Raw genomic sequence first — 18,944 nt, forward strand, 5'->3', positions numbered from 1 at the left:
AGAAAAGTTTGTTCATCGCAATAACTTCGAATATATCCAAATTACCTGAAGTTAAAAAACCTCACACTGTCGAGTTATAAAAACAACATTGTAACGTAAAGTATACTAATTCGGAGAGTGTATTCAATTTCCTGAGATGATTCTTTAACATCATTATCATTAGGTGCCCTTTTCAAACTGAAGTTTGGCGGTCAGACGTAGAAAACTTTTCCGATCACTTGAAATATTTTCAGCTGGCTGTAATTACTCTTGGTCCACTCGTGCCTTTTTTCCGACTATCTTGCCTTCTAGGATCAACCTAGGGAACTCGTGGAGGGGTCCTCTTTGCAGAACAGTCTTTATACAATAGGGATGATGACAGTTTTTGAAATTGTATATAAATTAAGAGTATGCTAATAGTAAAGCAATTCTGTAAAAGAAACAGGGTATCTGCAATTATTACTTTCGGAGCTACAGGGATTTAAAGGGTCAGATTTGCGGCGATCCCTGAAAAACGCCCTATACAAAATGGTACAAATTAATGACGTCGTAGGTACATAATGATCGTTAGATTTGTATGGGCGTTCAAACAAAATTTATAATATATTTGTTATTTCTGCGTTTATGTTTATAGTTCATTTATTAAAAAATGTCACATTTAATGTAAGGAAGCTAAAACTGTATGAATTTTCATGTTCATTTCAATTACGATAAAAGATTTTTAATAGATTTTGAAATTTTATAATCTTATTTATTTTTCAAATATCCAGTCAATCTTTGCTTTTTATGTATAAATTAGTTAACATTGACCTTATTTATAAGAATTTATTATAAAAATCAATATATCCAAACCTAGGCATCATCCCTATTACTCTTGGTCCACTTCTTAAGAGTGTGCAATATGTAATTTGGTGGTTACAAATGGTTCTGGATCTCAGATTCTGGAAAAGTTAGGAGCCTGATATTTGGGTAAATGATATTTCAAAGTGTTAGCTTCGTTATGACTATACAAAATACACAATTTGTAAATTTCTCTCGATAGTTTATTTTTTTGAAAAATACATGTTTTGCTCACATTTTGCTTTCAATCTCAGGAAAAGCAAACTTATTTTCTTAAATTTTTGTTTTGTATAGAAAATTAGGTATATATCTTGAACATGGTCATTTTGTTTTTCGTCATGTTGTTTAATTTACTTGCAATTAGGTAAAAATGGTTTTGGCGCTCACATCATAAAATTTGCGTCGCGCGTCAATCGCTCCGTGCTTTTCACTCACGTGAAAGTCATAATTCGGCGCCTCGTTTGCGCTTCGAATTTTATCTATATCGTACCGACGCGCTGCGCGCTCTTTATATCGTCCACCCATTTACGATTATTACGATGTGGTCCTCGTGCCCTTTTTCTGACTATCTTGCCTTCTACGAAACTCGTAGAGCGGTCCTCTTTGCAGAACAGTCTTTAACATACAATTATCAAATGCTGAACAAAAACAAATCCAATCTAAGGTGAGAGGAATCTCCGAGCGGGCGCCCGCACTGGTGATTGCGACTGTATTAATGGCCCAACGGCCGGCCCACTTCATTAAGCCGAACAAACAAGAGGGGGATCGGATAGGCCTTTTCTCTCCGCACCCTCTTAACCTTCCGTCCCTAATCCTTATCTGAAATTGTTATTGCGCTTACAGAGTGTTGTCTTTTTATTCATTAGGATAGAGAGCACGCTGTATAATGTGCAATTACATGTAATGCTTTATAGTAGGTAAATACGTATTCCATTGTTTTTAAGAAGGAGAGTTATTGTAATAACGAAATTACGAGTAGGTTAGAATAGCCGCACAGTCGGACATACGTACTTATGTTGTTAGTATATTATTATTAACTAAGATAAACTCTGCGGTTTCCCGTTGCTGTGGGGATACATAACGGGATGAAATATTGCCCATTTTATTCTATAAAGATGTAGCTTTTTAAAGGTGAAGAAATTTTAATAATCGGTCGAGTAGTTTTGCCTTAAATAGTAACAAACAATCTAAAAATCAAATAATATTAGCACAAAAAATCTTTGTAATATTAGCACAAAAACAAAATAGTTAATATTTTACATTGCCTAAAGTGTTACAGACGCCGCGCAATATTACATTACAATATTAGTTTCTCAAACAATTTGCAATTTTTAACATAAACAATTTTTAAGGATAAAAACATGCTTATAAATACAAAAGCAGATATTCATTAAATGATTTTCTTTTCTGTATCGTTTTGTCATCATCATCATCATATCAGTCGATGGACGTCCACTGCTGGACATACTTAGACCTTGTATAGGGATTTCCAAACATGACGATCCTGAGCTGCATCCAGCGAATCCCTGCGACTCGCTTTATGTTTCGTCAGTTCACCTGATGAGGGGTCAGCAATTTACATGAAGTTGTAATATATTATTCTTTTGACTGGTATCTATACTAATATTATAAAGCTGAAGAGTTTGATTGTTTGCTTGAACGCGCTAATCTCAGGAACTACTGGCCCCATTTTAAAAATTCTTTCAGTGTTAGATAGCCCATTTATCGAGGAAGGCTATAGGCTAAATATTATCCCCGTATTCCTACGAGCACGGAAACCATGCGGGTGAAACCGCGCGACGTCAGCTAGTTTCATATATTTCGACATATAAACCGGAACTAGTGCAATATTATGGATACAACTCTTTTATAGGATTTGCTTGCTAGAGTGCCACGAGTACGATTCGTTTTACACACTCGTAATCCATAGAAATGCTCGCACAAAAATTTAAATCATTTTAGGAATATGAATACCACAGATATTTTTCCGTATTTTCCAATGAGTTTTTAAATGTAATGCACCTCCAGCGACCGGTAGATTCTGCGCTTTAGAAAATTCAATTACGTTATATGTACTTTTTGCTTTGGATTACCTCCTTTTATGAAAACGTTTAATTTGTTTTCAGGGAAGGTTGCAAAAATAAGCAAAAAAGCTCTTCTTTGCAACTGAATGAAATCTTTAAAATTAATTAACTTTGTGAGAAAATCTGCTTTGGATATCGCAGTGAACTCTTTTGTAGTACGTTTTTTTTTTAAGTTGTAGAGATGTTAATTTTTGTTTGGTTCCTGAATTACTTTTTTACAATTGACGTAACAAGAATTTGGCCTACCTGATGGTCGTCATCGACCCAAATTCGGCTCACTGCTGAGCTCGAGTCTCCTCTCAGAATGAGAGGGTTTAGGCCAATAGTCCACCACGCTGGCCCAATGCGGATTGGCAGACTTTACACACGCAGAGAATTAAGATAATTCTCTGTTATGCAGGTTTCCTCACGATGTTTTCCTTCACCGATTGAGACACGTGATATTTAATTTCTTAAAATGCACACAACTGAAAAGTTGGAGGTGCATGCCCCGGACCGGATTCGAACACACACCCTCCGGAATCGGAGGCAGAGGTCATATCCACTGGGCTATCAGCTACCTGATGATAAGTAAGAAACCAGGCGTCTAGTTGAAATTCTAATGACTAACTAATAACGGCGTAAGGATCTACGATGCTACAGACAGACGTCTCATCTTACTTTGTAATCAAGTTAATCTCAAAAATATATATAATGATAATTATTTCACATAAATGTGATAGTAGTAATAAAAGCTTGATTGTGTTTCTATAAATAAAATATAATTGTTATTTACAATATTTTACATTAAATTATTAAATTAAATACTAAACTAAAACTTACCTATAAATAAAATATAAAAACAACATTCAACGCTATTATTTACATTTAGTTTATATTGTAATAAAAATTTTAATATTTTGCTGTTAAGTCAATAATAATATATCGAATATTTCAAATGTGACAATGTCATGAAAAAAAAAGTAAATTACCAAAAAGAAATAATATTAAAGAGGTTTTCTTTTTACATCTCCCCCCCTTAAAAAAGAACTTTATCTAAATAATGTTCTCTAATTTATAATTGTTCTCTCATTAAGAACAGGATACAGTTTTGTGATATGATAAAAGTTTGATTCCGCTTTTTTGTGGCCGGTATCAACTTCATAGATTGAATTGGAAATCCTTTGTACAATTTTGAACGGTCCAATTCTTAATTCATCGGTTTTCTTTCTATTTAAACGATTTCCGTTTTCTACATATACTTTATCTCCTATTTTCAATCTATATTCTTGCCTATTCTGGTCGAATATTTTTTTATTATAATTGTGAGATTTTAGTGTGTTTTCCAGAGCTAGTTTTCTGTCTCTTTCTAGATCGTCTTTAGTGTATCTTGATTTCAGTTCATTTGGCAAAATATTCACATTTTCTCCTTGTAAAAGGTATTTTGGAGCAAATTTCGTAACAGTGTGTTCTGTTTCATTATATTTTTCTACACATTTTTGCGCAATTGTACTCCATGCTGTTTTATTCTGATTTTCATTAATCTTACACCTTATTTTATTGACTAATGTTTGATTTAGCCTTTCATTAAGTCCATTTGAAAAAGGTGTATCCACAGCAGTGAAAATCATTTTTATATTTTCCTGGTTCAGAAATTCTTTGAATACCTTGGAATTGATACCAGGGTACTGGTCTGTTAATACCATATCTACTTTGTAAGTTTCTGTAACATTTTTCATTAGTTTAATAAAATCTGTGGAGCTTTGTGTCTTTGATGTAGAAATATAAGCATATCTTGTGAAATGATCAACTAAAAGATGTAAGTATTTTTTTGTTGATCGTGATCCTCCAAAACCGCCAATGGTATCAATTGATACAATGTGAAAAGTTGTGTTGCAGGACCTAAATGAGACATTAAACCATATTTTGATTTCTTCCTTGATTTGTTTTTAATACAAGTTTCACATTCATCACACATTTCTTTAATGTTTTTGATGAAATTTTTTGCTGTATAAAATGGTGTTAATTTATTTATCATCTGGGTCCTCCCAATGTGACAATAACTAACGTGAACATCTTTTATAAGATTTATGCTCATCTCTTCTGATAATATAATCTTTTCCCGTCTTTTATTCTTTTTGTAGTAAATTCCATTTCTCTTAATAAGTTTTTGTTTTTGTAGGTCTTGATTTCTATATTGGTCATTCTTTATATCTTGTAGACTTATTAAATTTACAACTTTTAAACAATCATCTCTGTTTTCGTGTGGTTCTAAAACTGGGTTTCTGCTTAAGCAGTCGGCTTCCTGGTTGGATTTTCCTGGGTTATATTTTATCTTGAAATTATATTGAGATAAATAATACATCAAATCTCCTAGTTCCTCATCAGTCCTTGATTTAATGTTCATGTTTTCTAATGGTTTATGATCTGAATATACAATAAATTCTTTTCCCATAAGCCAGTGTTGCCAATATTTTATAGATTCTTTTATTGCTAGGCACTCTAGATATATAGCTTTCTTCTTTTTTTGAGTTTCAGTTAACTTTTTTGAGAAATAAGCAACTGGTCTTATATCCTCATTTTTATCTTTTTGTTTCAAAACCGCTCCTACACCCTTTATACTAGCGTCTGTATAAATGTATATTGGTAGTTCTGGGTCAAAAATATTTAGAACTGGTTTTGAACATAATAATGTTTTTATTTTATCAAATGCTTCTTGACATTCTGCAGTCCATATGAATTTCACATCTTTAAAAATAATTGCACTGTGTGGTATGAATTTATGATGAAAATTAACTTTTCCTAAGAATTGGCGTATATTTTTTTTTGTTTTAGGAAGTGGAAAGTTTTTTACAGCAGACAAATAATCTTTCAAAGGCCTTACTGAATTATTTTCTATTATGTGACCCAAATATTTTGCGTATTTTTCCGCAAAAGTACATTTTGAAAATTTCAGTTTTAAGCCTTCCTTTAGTATTGCCTCAAGTAACTTAGATATATGTAATATATGTTCTCCAAAAGTTTTAGAAAAAATTAAAATGTCATCTATAAAGTTTACTGCAAAACCGGAAAGTTCGTATTTTCTTATAATATTTCCCAATATTCTTTGAAAAATGGCTGACGCAGTCTTTAATCCAAACGGAAGACACGTCCATTGAAAGTGTCCTTCTTGTGTAACAAAGCCAGTTTTGTACCTGTCTTCTATTTTCAAAGGAATTGACCAAAAGGCTGAATTTATGTCAAAAGTAGAAAAATATTCGCAATTCACAGCTTTGATCATTAAATCTTCAATCAACGGAAATGGTTGTGATTGGGGAATAACAATTTTGTTCAATTCTCTAAAATCTATACATAGCCTTGTTCTCTTACCGTCTTCTTTTTTATATGCTAAAGTAACTGGGGCAGCAAATGGGCTATAAGATTCCTCAATTAAATTATTTTTTAATAGTTTTGATATCTGGCTTTCTATTTCTATTCTGTCTTCAGCTGTACATCTGTAAGGACGTTTGCAACAATATTTATCTACACTTAAATCAATATGTGCTTCATAATCCCGTACAGTACCGATATCATATTTATCCTTAGCAAACACTTGTTTATATTTTTCTACCAACTTATCGATTTCTGATTGTTGGGATAAATCAAGATGATTAACCAATATTTCAAAATTTGCCGTGTCAATATGTTCATTGAAATTCACTTCGTATTTATTTATGTCTTCATTTTCTTTTGGATCATTAAATTGTACGATTTTTAGTTGTTCATTTTGCATCAACTTAAAGTTTTTAATACAATCTAGTCCAATCAAAAAGTCATAATTAAAATTTTCATTATCTATTACAAAGATATCCATAACTCTTTCAATATTGTATATTTTTATTTTAAGTTTTATTATACCTTTCGTTTTCTTCTCACCATTAATAGTTTTCAAGCTTACTATTTGGGTATTCTTTGAATTTTCATTTTTCTGTATTTTTAACAATTTTGCATTAATCAATGATACATTTGAACCTGAATCATAAATTCCAGAAATATCTAACGTATCATTCAATAGTAACTTTACTTTTATTAATGGTGGCACATCTAGTTTTTTGGACTCTCTTCATTCAGTTCAACTTCCAATTCAGAGTTATTTACAGTTTTAACAACTCCTGTTTTATCTTTATCCTTAAACCAACAATTTTCCATTAAATGGTAACGTTTCCCCTTTTTTTCTTTCACACATATGGGGCATGGTTTTGTTTGTTCTTTTTTATTTAATTTAATGTCAGAGCAAATACTGTTTTTATTGTCATATTTATTCTTTCTTACAAGGTGTTCTAATTTTCCAATTTCATAGTAAAGATCCTCAGTACTTTTCAAAGCTGCTCGATCAATCTGATCCCCCACATAATTCGGTAATCCGACCGCTATAAGGTCAATAAGTGTTTCAGTATCAATTGATTTCCTTGCTTCCAGTAAAAGTTTTTCTTTTTTTAAACCATATGCAAGTAATGAACCTGTTTGATATTTAAAGGACAGAGCATATCTAATGGGTGACAATCCTTTGTTTGCAAATGTCTCACAAAAACTTTTTTCCCATTTGTCCCATTCTGATTCTATTGTATGTTTTATTATCATACAACTATACCAATCGACACTAGATTGCTCCATAAAATTTTTTAAAACTTTAATTTTCTTTATATCTTCTTTTATATCAAAACGTTCACATTCTTTATTAAAATCCTTTAGCCATTGATAAGCATTTGAGTTTCTACCATTGAATTTTTCAATCATGAAATCTTTTGCAATATTCCCTAAATTTTGATTTTCAGGTTTGTTATGTCTTTCTTCAAGCATTTTTTCTAACAATTTTTCTAGTACTTCATGTGAACTACTAGGTATAATTTCAGAATAGTTTTGAATTTCTTCGAGATAAAAATCATAAAATTGTACATTTTGCTCCGCATCCAAATAAATATCTTTTATTTCCTTAGTTAAGGTTATCCAGACTTTTCTCGTTTGGTATCTTTTATTGAAGAATTTTTTTACCTTAACAAAGTTTGGAGTATTATAAATGGTTTGGTGGAGATTTACCGGCTGATATTCCTCTGGTATACTGAAAGTTTTACCATCAGGTGTGGCAATCGAAGTTACACATATTGCGTTTGATTTTCCATCACTTGTTGGTTTTACTTCAAAATCAAACCTCAGTTTCTCCATTTTTCGTAAAATAGTTAATAAATGTTGTTTTATAATGATAATTATTTCACATAAATGTGATAGTAGTAATAAAAGCTTGATTGTGTTTCTATAAATAAAATATAATTGTTATTTACAATATTTTACATTAAATTATTAAATTAAATACTAAACTAAAACTTACCTATAAATAAAATATAAAAACAACATTCAACGCTATTATTTACATTTAGTTTATATTGTAATAAAAATTTTAATATTTTGCTGTTAAGTCAATAATAATATATCGAATATTTCAAATGTGACAATGTCATGAAAAAAAAAGTAAATTACCAAAAAGAAATAATATTAAAGAGGTTTTCTTTTTACATATATTTTAAAAAACACGCTCCAAAATCGATGGGCTCATATTGTTTAGTTTAACTATTGACTCCATCATTAGATCAGCTCCATGATACCATTTTATTGCATTGTCACCGAACAAGACCTACCCAAGTAAACCTTTGAAGTCATTAAAAAAAAAACAGTTCTTATTCATGTATGTACATAACAAAGGGCTTGTTAAAAATACACCTGACAAGCGTGCTAAAGGGTTTGATTAGCTAGCCATACCACACATACCATAATACGATGTACCACATTATCTTAACTAATTTTGTAACGAGGCAAAGTTTGTGAGGTTTTAGGGTGTAATCTCTGGATTTACTAAACCGATTTTGAAAATTCTTCAACATATAGAAAGCCACGTTACTTGTGAGTGCCATTTTAATATACAGGGTGTCATGTAAATACTACGACATACTCTACAGGGTGATAGCTGACATCAAGGCCTACTAAAATAACGCAATATATGCTAGCCGAAATTTTACGGTTCCAACTACCATCCTGTAGAATATGTCGTACTATTTACAGGACACCCTGTATAAATGCGAAAGGTCATTCACCAAGACAAATCGAAAACCGCTTGATGTACATAGATAAAATTTGGCAAGGATGTAGGTTATAGTTAGTAGAAGTTCGCTAACAAAGGATTTTGCTATAGGGTCGGACTAAAGAGGTCTGAGGGCGGACGAAGTCGCGGGCGTCCGCTAGTAGGCTATATTTTATCTCCGAATTCTCACAGGAACGGAAACTAGGCTGGTAAAACCGCAGGGCGTTTGCTAGTAGTTAAATGAGATAATCTCTATAGCGCCTTAAAGCTCCCGAATAAAAGGTGCAAAACATTAAACAGGTTCTGTTAGCTCCGCGACACTACACATTAAAACTTACATTATGGTTTTATGCGCAGACACACTCCACTAACTTCGTAATATACTGCCGACGCTGAGTAATGGCTCTGAGGGACGTAGTCTGGTAGCGAAGCCTTAGCCAACTTGTTATCAGCTGAATGTCATGGTTACCTATACTACGTTTACCTTATTATGTAACTGGTGTGAAGCTTTTTGACTTTCGTGCTTCGTTTAAAACACAGTGACATATTTAAAAGATGTGGTGGGTTCATAAATTGTAGAAACTATTGTTTGTTTATTACCAGGCATCCTGACCAACATCTGGATGAAGTTTGCCCATTTTGCCTCTTTTTCCAGTAGTTAGCCTATGCGACTACTGAGCTTGGGGTTCTGGATTGGAGTCCTGGGTCGAGCTATAAAATATTGTGTTATTCTTTCTTCCAAGTGCTCTTAGTGGATCACCTCAAACCGTCTGCCCTGTGTCGCTAACATGCGACCAACGAGATAATCTCGTGAAGAGGTATAGACAAAATTCAACCAATTGCGGCGCAACCGGAAATACCGCTATCTCTTTCATTGCTTTGGTACGAAAGAGATGGGACTAGGGCAACTCCGACGCCATTTGTCTATATTTCTCTTCATTGGTCGCTTGTTAGACACGCAAGCCATTTTTATCAACATCTGATAGTGAAAAAAAAAGAAATTTCTTTTTTTTGATATGACCAATATTCCCATTTCCCTCCAACTAGTCGGGAAAGACTGTATTAGGAGTGGGTACGACAATATACCAACGGGACGGGGATCGAACCACCACCCCTCGGTGATGAGTCCGACCGCTCTTACCGTTGAGCTATTGTCATTAATTATTAATCACTGGTACCATAGGCCCTCCAATCCGCGTCCTCCAAAGCAGTCTGGTGGGCTAACTCCCAAATCCTATGAGCAAAGAACTGGCTGTGTTGTCCATTATAAATTAGATGAATATTATATATCCTACTTTCTCAACATAGCATGATAAATATGAACTAACCTTAAGTTCTCCATTGCTCCAGGTGTGCGCCCTGTCTCCAAGGGATAGAGTGTCTGAATCTCTCGCGCTGAGCTATGCGGAGGCTCCCGGGCGGCCTCTCCCAGACGTGATGGCTCAGCCAGGGCTCTCGTATGACGAGGTGCTGCATGATGACTTTCGATTCGATCTGAACGCACACGATGTAATGGTGTTCTTGCATATACAGAAGACAGGAGGAACGTCCTTTGGGAGGCACTTGGTTATGGATCTGGATTTGAAGGTATGTTTTTTTTAAAATACGCTTGTTCTATTATGTATTCTGTGATATGATACAAGTTTGCGCTTAACCACAAACTCATCTGCAATTAAATGTGGTCTGAGGTGGAACGGCTTGAATAGCAAAGTCTTAGTACTTAACTCGTAAGATGCCCTAGTTGTCCTTCGCTATTTATCTCTTTTCATAAATAACTTGTGAACTTGATGCCTAAAGTTTTCATTCTTGCTATTTAAAACCATAGAACTTTCACTATTTAAAACTAAATAAAAAGCGTTTCACAAAAAAAAAAATTTGATAAAAAGCTCATAATTTTCGCCCTACATCCTATATGCCAGACTTTCAAAGTTATTTTTACAACCCTACAATATGGGTATCAAAAGTACTAAAAGTTTTCTGTGAAGGCTTCAGAAAATGAGGACATTTAAAGTTAAGCCAAGAGTAACATTTTTATAGTAATTGGTTATTAATGAATGTGATATCAAAACTCTCTAAAGTTATTTTTGCACCCTCAACAACAACACGACAAACGAAACGAAAAGTTCACTGTGAAGACTTCTGTTCCTAAATATATAATTGTTAATTTTACATAAATGCAGGCGGAATGTGAGGCCAAAAGCTAGTGTAGGCCACAGCAAGGCAGGCCTCAAGGCGCCTCAAGGCGTCGCCCAATCAACACAGCGACAGGCTGATTAATATAAACGGCGCAGGTTACGGGGGCGTACCTACTCGTGGTTACGAGGTAGTTGTACAGTTGCTAACTTGTGTGCCTGATTAATATTCAAACTAGCTACAAACAAATAATCAAGTGTATTTACGAATCTGTCGCTCAATACTTGTTGACTTCGTTGGTTACACAAATATTATTCTCAATATAAATTAGGAGCAATGGCCCAGTGGATATGACCTCTACCTTCACGTTGAGACGTCTTTCCCGGCCACTATCACTAAGTAGGCTGATAATGATGAAGTTACTTATTGCACAAGTTTTTTCTACAACTTAACCTGTATACGGACACCCTGTAACATTCGTGTATGAATACACGAACTTACTTACTTTATACTTTGAGAAACCTTTCCTGTTTTATCTATACTAATATCATAAAGAGGCAAGATTCGATTATTTGTTTGCATTGAATAGGCTTCGATACTACTGAACCGATTTGAAAAATTCTTTCACTGTTGGGAAGCTACACTATCCCCCAGGCTATATTTTATCCCTGTATTTCTCCGGGAACGGTAACTACGCGGGTGAAAACGCGTGGCATTTGCTAGTGTCTCTAATAAGCTCGTATCTTTTAACGCATTTCCAACCTGTCACCTTTTTCGGTGGCAATCTATCAAGAAGGATCTAGGGAGTCGGCAACAAATCCCACTCGATCAATTTTAAATGTAAAAAGACTTCCTGAAAAATGCAAAGGGGACGCAGCGAACATGTGAAGTAGGCAAGTCTACAAGCTATTAGGTTGTATGCACACATTTCTGGGGCAAAGTTTGTGCCGTAACCTGGTCTAATTTCGTGTTGAAGTTTTTTCTTTCAGCATAGGTTATACTTACTTATACGTGTGTAGTTTTTTATGTATTAGAACAGGGAGAATAGACCAATGTATTGATAAACTTAAAATAATTAATGTCTACTTTTTGCCCTTAACATTCAAAGAAAAAAAATATGAACAAATAATAATTAAAACAATACCGCTGCCAAGAGTCTGTAAGGCAGGGGACTAATAGTTGTCATCACATGTTATGATTGACTGATGATGTGGTGCATGTTTGCATCTTCTGTCGGTCTGGAATTCGCTCCTGTTTTTTGATTTTTTAACTTCAATTTGGGTTTACAGTTGTATTCCGTGTCTTCCTACCTTTTTGTAGTAATAATTGACGGACCAGATAGCGCTCTTGATAGTAAGTGGAAAGCCCTCATCTATTAACATAGGAACACTTGGCATAGAAGGAACAAGTGCGTACTATATAACCAACCACCTGAGGTGTGAAGTAATTGCACCTGTAACCATGGTCTTCAGACCGGAACACAGTATTGTTGCTTGACTCTCTATTAATAAAAGTTATGAGCCCTTCGGGTTGGGTCTTTGGGTTAGTAGGCCGCAGGACGCAACCTTGAACGCAAAAACGAACAATGTGAACGTAGCTTTATCGATAGGCATGCGTGCAATGACGTAGCACAAATGCAAAATGGCGGACTCTTTGTAAGAAAATGTAACGTCACGCCATTCTAAAGACGTCCTCGCTGAATCAGTTTTAATTTCACGAGAAAGAACTGCGGTAAAAGCTTAACATTTTCATAGCGCACCTAAATTTTTCCCCCCAAGATTAATTGCTTTCTAACGGCGGAGTTGAGTAAAATTGTGGGCATGCCTTTTCAAGTTGTTCTATTGTTCGCTGGAGGAATGTTAGCCTGATCATATCGGTATGTTTAGAGTATTATTCTTTATTAGCGGATGCCTCTGCTAAGTTCTGCTCCGTTTATTAGTAGACGATAGTTTTCCATTTACCATCAGTATAGTCCGGTAATATTAGGTTTTATCTAGGAAAAAATTCGTACTGAGCTGAATTTTTGTAGTCATTTTGAAGTCTTGCAGTCGGGTAAAAAACGCACCTCGCATTCTGCGTCGAAGGTGTGAATCCGAAAACAGTTAATTTTACAGAAAAACTGCAAGAGGCATTTTTAGTAGACAACTTTATGAGGAACAATTTTTATAATAACCTCTATTGACCTTCGAGGAATAGGTCGCGAAATATTTGCGAAATACAGATTTTCGTGATCTTTGACGTTTGTAACTTTTTTAGCCGGCTAGTTATCGATGTCAATTTTTCACATCTTCATAATAACACCGTAATAAAGGTGTTTACAAAAATTCAGCTCAGTAGGATTTTTTCCCCAGATTGGAGTTTAAAATGCCTAAAATTACTGGACTAAGTATTTTAGGCATTTTGTGTACCTTTTTTGTGATGGGACAAAAGAGAGAGATATTTTCTATTTTGCCGCTATTGGTCGACACTTGCCTTTATAACTCCACGAGAAGTTACTCGTTGCGACGTGCTTATCTTATGCCTGCTAACTAATTTCTTGGTCCGCTAATTAAAAGTAACTATAGAAAAGGCTCAAAGACATTCAGCGGGCAATGGAGCGAGCTATTCTTGGGGTTTCTCTGCGTGATCGGATCAGAAAAGACCCGATGGACGTTGGGGTCCCAAGGTGCTAGAATGGCGACCCCGCACCGTAAAGCGCAGTGTTGGTCGACCCCCCACTAAGTGGACCGTAGACATCAAGCGGGTTGCAGGGAGCCGCTGGATGCTCGCGGCTCGAGACCGTTTTGTTTTTTTTTTTTTGTATAAGCAAGCGCTTAGCTGCAATCACGCCTGATGGTAAGCAGTGATGCAGCCTATGGTGGAACGCGCTTGCCTAGAAGATGCCTATTCACTCTTGACTTGAAGGTACCCATGTTGTATGAGGTGGGGAAAACGGAAGCTGGAAGAGCATTCCACATCTTTGCAGTGCGTATAAGAAACGAGGAACTAAACCGCTTAGTACGCGTCCGAGGAATATTGACGACGTAGCGGTGTAGATCTCTGCGATGCCTAGCAGTCCTGTGGTAGAACGGCGAAGGTGGCACAAGATCAAATAGTTCCTGAGCGCACTCCCCGAAATATATCTTGTAGAACACTGATAGACAGGCAACCTTTGGAAGTCCATGCAAGATGCCTATGTCTAGCAGTGGACGTCCATCGGCTGTTAATGATGATGATGATGATGATGATGAAGAATATAAATTAAATATCATGTGAAACGGAGATAAGAAATTAAATATCATGTGAAACGGAGATAAGAAATTAAATATCATGTGAAACGGTGAATGAAAATTATCGTGAGGAAACCAGAGAATATTCTTAATTCGCTACGTGTATGAAGTCTGCCAATCCGCATTGAGCCAGCGTGGCGGACAAAGGCCTAATCCCTCTCATTTTGAGAGGAGGCTCGAGCTTTTCAGTGATTCGGCTCGAACAATCGTTCGGCTGATAGAAAAAAACTCTTTACGAGGTCAAAATTCCCATCAAGATTGAAAAAATTTATCAATCAGAGAAGTGTTTAGCAAATTGTTATCTTAATTGTTGTTACTTGGCGATAAATTGATTTCTTGGAAGGCCTAACTGCTCTCTTAGTAACTGGATAGTTGCAAAAAGCCTAGAGTCACAGTTCATCAGATAGCTCTAAGGCCGGCCATACACGGGCAGTCCGAGCAGTTAGCCAGTGATCAACATATTACATGGACCGCTCTTGCAGTCGAGAGTCAAAAGCTTGAAGCTGCCATTGAAAATTGCTTCAGTAGTTGGCAATTTCATTTTTGATTCATATAATATATTGTTTTTTTTTATTGCACTTAAGTATTAGAGTCTATAAATAAATCCTTCTCAATAAGTAAACGAAGCGACTGTGCAAGAAGTGTGAGCGACATGGATTGTAGTTTTCGGGCGAGAGAGGGGAGTAAATGCGCGGGAGCAGTCAGTGTTATGGCTTTTATACTTTCGGGGAGGAAAGAAATCCCTCCGGACTTCTGTCGGCTAGTTGGCAGGGCATGTCCGACCTGCACGGAAAGCGTGGAACCGCTTTGCATTTCTTCGAGCAGAACTTCTTCGACGTTTTCTTTAACTCTCTCTCTTTTGTTTTCTTTTTCCTCTTTTCTTTTCAACGTGGTTCGAAACATATGGGCGTACTTCTGCCAAAGCTCCTCGTTCGACAGCATATGTGAGATGAGGTTACTTGCGTTTGCCCCCTCGCTAGTTCCTTGAGCGGCTGATCTTATAATCAGTGTATGCCTGGGGCTGGCTTTAATGGATGATAAAATGTCACCACTTGAGCAGTTGCAACTGGGGAAGGTTGATCGATGACAGTTTCAAGCTGTTGATTCTTAACTGCAAGAGCGGTCCATGTATGGACTGGTTATTTGCTCGAGCTGCCCGTGTATGGCCGGCCTTAGATAAATACAACAAAGACTCTTTATTCATTAATCAGCTTCTTCACGGAGTTGTTGTCAGTTAAATGACTACTGACTTTGTTTTTAGGCGAAGCTTCTCTCGTAATGTTATTACACTAATATTATATAGGCGAAAGATTGTGTTTGTGTGTGTACATGTTTGTTAAGCCGCAACTACTAAACTGATTTTGAATTTGACGTTTGAAATGTAGATAGATTACCCTGGCTTAAAAGATATTAGCGACGTTTTTATCCTGGAATGTGGGGCTCCCGCGAGATTTGAAAAAATCGAATTGCACACGAACGGATTCGCGGAAGTATTATTTATTAGGATGCACGCGACTTCGTCTGGCCTTAGACCTCCTTAATCCGACCCTCTTGCAAAATTCAATCTTAGTGGACCACTAACTATAAACTACCTCTCTACCAATTGTACCTTAAGTGGTTTTTGAGATATCGTAATCAGTGACCTTTCACGTTTGTATGTATATTAAGATTAGTGTCTGTTGCATTTAGCATTCCTTCCCTCTAGAGATGATCTTTTTTTGTGTATATTTTTACCTCATAGGTATATACGCCCATGAAATACGTGCCTACGTCTATATGTCTTGACGTATGCATATGCATTACATACGTCGCGTAGAAACCTGTCAGGCTATTAAGGTATCAGTCCTTAATGTGATGTAACCTCGCAGTCTAAACTAACTTATGCAGGAATAAAAAGAAAAGCTGTTAAGAAACTGCTGTAATGCCTACCACTCATAAAATACGTCTAAACGTTATATTTAATGCATAAAACCGACAAAAAGGCAAAACATTCCGTGAGTATTCGCCTTTAAACTAAAAAACTCGTCGACTTAAGCTAGTTATCGAGTCATTATAACCATTGCGAGATTTTAATTGCGCTCTGTGTGGTTGAGTGGCAGATTGTAATTAAAAAAAATAAACGTTATGGGCATTTTTATTTTTGCCCCGCTCTAAGCTTGGAACGTAATTTATTGTGCTAAAGCGTCATAAAAGAGGGTAAAAGAACCATTATTACCTTCGCTTGCATTTTTAATATGCAGTGGCGTGCATAATGCATATGGTACCCGTTTAGACGGGGTTGGTCGGTGAAAAAATTATATATGAGTAACTAATTGCTATTTCATTTTAAAATAACTTGTTAATTTATTCGTCAGATTATACTTGCCAGGTCGCTTGGTTAAATTAAATCAAATTGGCTTACCTATTTCATGTAGAGTTGTAGAGTTAACATTTTTACAAATAAATGAGGAGGAGGAGGGTGAAAATCCACACCTTTCGGTTTCTACACGACATCGTACCGCAATGCTAAATAGCTTGACGTTTTCGTCGGCAGGGTGGTAACTAGCCACGGCCGAAGCCCAGCACCAGCCAAAATAGTCATCCTCGAAAGCTCCACTTTTACTTCATTTGAAGTAAAAGTTGATGCGATTTCCGACTGTAATACCTTAATCACACTTCACACTAATATTATAAAGGCGAAGGTTGTGTGTAAGTGTGTAAGTATGTTTGTTCCTCTTTTACGCTGCGGCTACTGAAGTGATTTGGCTGAAATTTGGAATGGAAATAGATTTTACTCTGTATTAACACATAGGCAACTTTTCATCCCGGAAAAATCCATGGTTCCCGCGGGATTTGTGAAAAACTGAATTCCACGCGGACGAAGTGGCGGACGTCAGCTAGTAATAAAATATGAATGGGTTAGAAACTGATAACATTAGTGTACACGGCATAGAATTATACATACACGTTTAGGTCTAACTGGGTCAAGAGTTAGGTCGCAGTGGAGGAGCGTGCTTCCTACCGCACTGTAAATATTTAACGCCACGCTGGCTCCAGCTGCGGTCTGTGTCGACATGCACTTACTGCCGAAGTTCCGCCGATATTTGGGCGAGACGTGAAATACGAACTTAAGGCGTCCCGCAAACGATGGCTTTTGTACTGGACGCTGGCGGCCAGTGATGTGGTTCGCGTTATGATCACGATTAGCCTATTTTAGACAGTGCAGAGCACAGGCCTTATCTTAGCTGTAAGCGTGTGGGATGCGAAGACTACGAAGCTTAGTGTTATAAGTTCCTTGATTACGGTTAACATTCATTTTGTATGTTATGAGGAGGATGTATGTAATAAGGAGATCCGCAGAAGAACCATAGTCACCGAGATAGATCAACGAGTAGCAAAGCTGAAGTGGCAATGGGTGGGGCACATAGTTCGAAGAGCCGATGGTAGACCCCCCACCAGGTGGACTGACGACATCAAGCGAGTCGCAGGGATTCGCTGGATGCAGGCGTGATGTTTGGAAGTCCCTACAAAAGGTCTATGTCCTGCAGTGGACGTCCATCGGCTGATATGATGATTATGATGATGTATGCTATTGTGGAGGGGACGTATCAGTGTCGGTATAAATAAGAGGGTATTTGATGAGATCAGTATTTTGTTAGGCAGCGTGATGGTGTCCACGCTGATTGAGTATGCAGTTTTCCTCACAAACAGTGCAATTTAATTTTTTAAAATGAACATAACTGAAAAATTGGAGGTGCATGCCCCGGACCGGATTCAACCGTTCTATCCGAACCTACGTTCTCCGAATCGAAGGCAGAGGTCATATCCACTAGGCTATCACGTCTCTTATTATTTTACTCTACCATAATATACTTCCCGCTTGATGTAGCTTGTAACAAAGTGTCTACGTTTGTGCGCCGCCTAAATGGAACGTGCCACTCTTAAATATCTCGATTTTACAATAAATTTACCAGAAAATTTATAGTTATAATAGCTTGGTGGATTTTAATATTTTATTTAACTGCTTTAGTCACAACGTAGTACGTGTTAGCGTAGTTTCGAATAATGTAGGAAAGTAAACGATATATATTATGTTCTGTGCAATAACAGAAACAAGCTGCTGTTTATAGCTGAATAGATTCGTCTACTCGCTTCATTTTGTTATGTTAGTAATCATCATTATCAACCCATAGTCGGCTCACTGCTGAGCTCGACTGTCCTCTCAGAATGAGAGGGGTTAGGCCAATAGTCCGCCACGCTAGCCCAATGCGGATTTCCAGACTTTACACACGCAGGGAATTAAGAAAATACGCTGGTATGCAGGTTACCTCACGAAAAGTTGGAGGTGCATGCCCCAGAAAGGATTGAAATCCACATTCTCTGGAATCGGAGGCAGAGGTCATATCTACTGGGCTATCACGGCCCCTATAATATAATTAAATGGTTCATGTTTTAGCATCGCCTAAATAACTATAAGCACTTTAGAAACACAGTTATTTTGATATCACAGACAGGCACGTCAATTTCATTTATGTATTAATAATACATCATAGATGTACGTATTTTTTT

At 36.4% G+C, this 18,944-nt stretch overlaps 1 protein-coding gene across 2 annotated transcripts in view; it reads left to right on the forward strand.

Moving 5' to 3' along the window:
* LOC112058446 (heparan-sulfate 6-O-sulfotransferase 2) overlaps positions 1 to 18,944 on the forward strand; it is a 200,621-nt gene that overhangs the window by 17,821 nt on the left and 163,856 nt on the right. For both annotated transcript variants that reach the window (XR_008252466.1, XM_052891630.1), the window contains exon 2: positions 10,345 to 10,581. Coding sequence is in view for 1 of the 2 variants with exons in the window: in XM_052891630.1 (XP_052747590.1) it covers positions 10,345 to 10,581 (237 nt within the window). In the remaining variant the exon portion in view is untranslated. The remainder of the gene's footprint in view (positions 1 to 10,344; positions 10,582 to 18,944) is intronic.

Source organism: Bicyclus anynana, chromosome 4 (assembly GCF_947172395.1).
Source record: "Bicyclus anynana chromosome 4, ilBicAnyn1.1, whole genome shotgun sequence".
Lineage (NCBI taxonomy): Eukaryota > Metazoa > Arthropoda > Insecta > Lepidoptera > Nymphalidae > Bicyclus > Bicyclus anynana.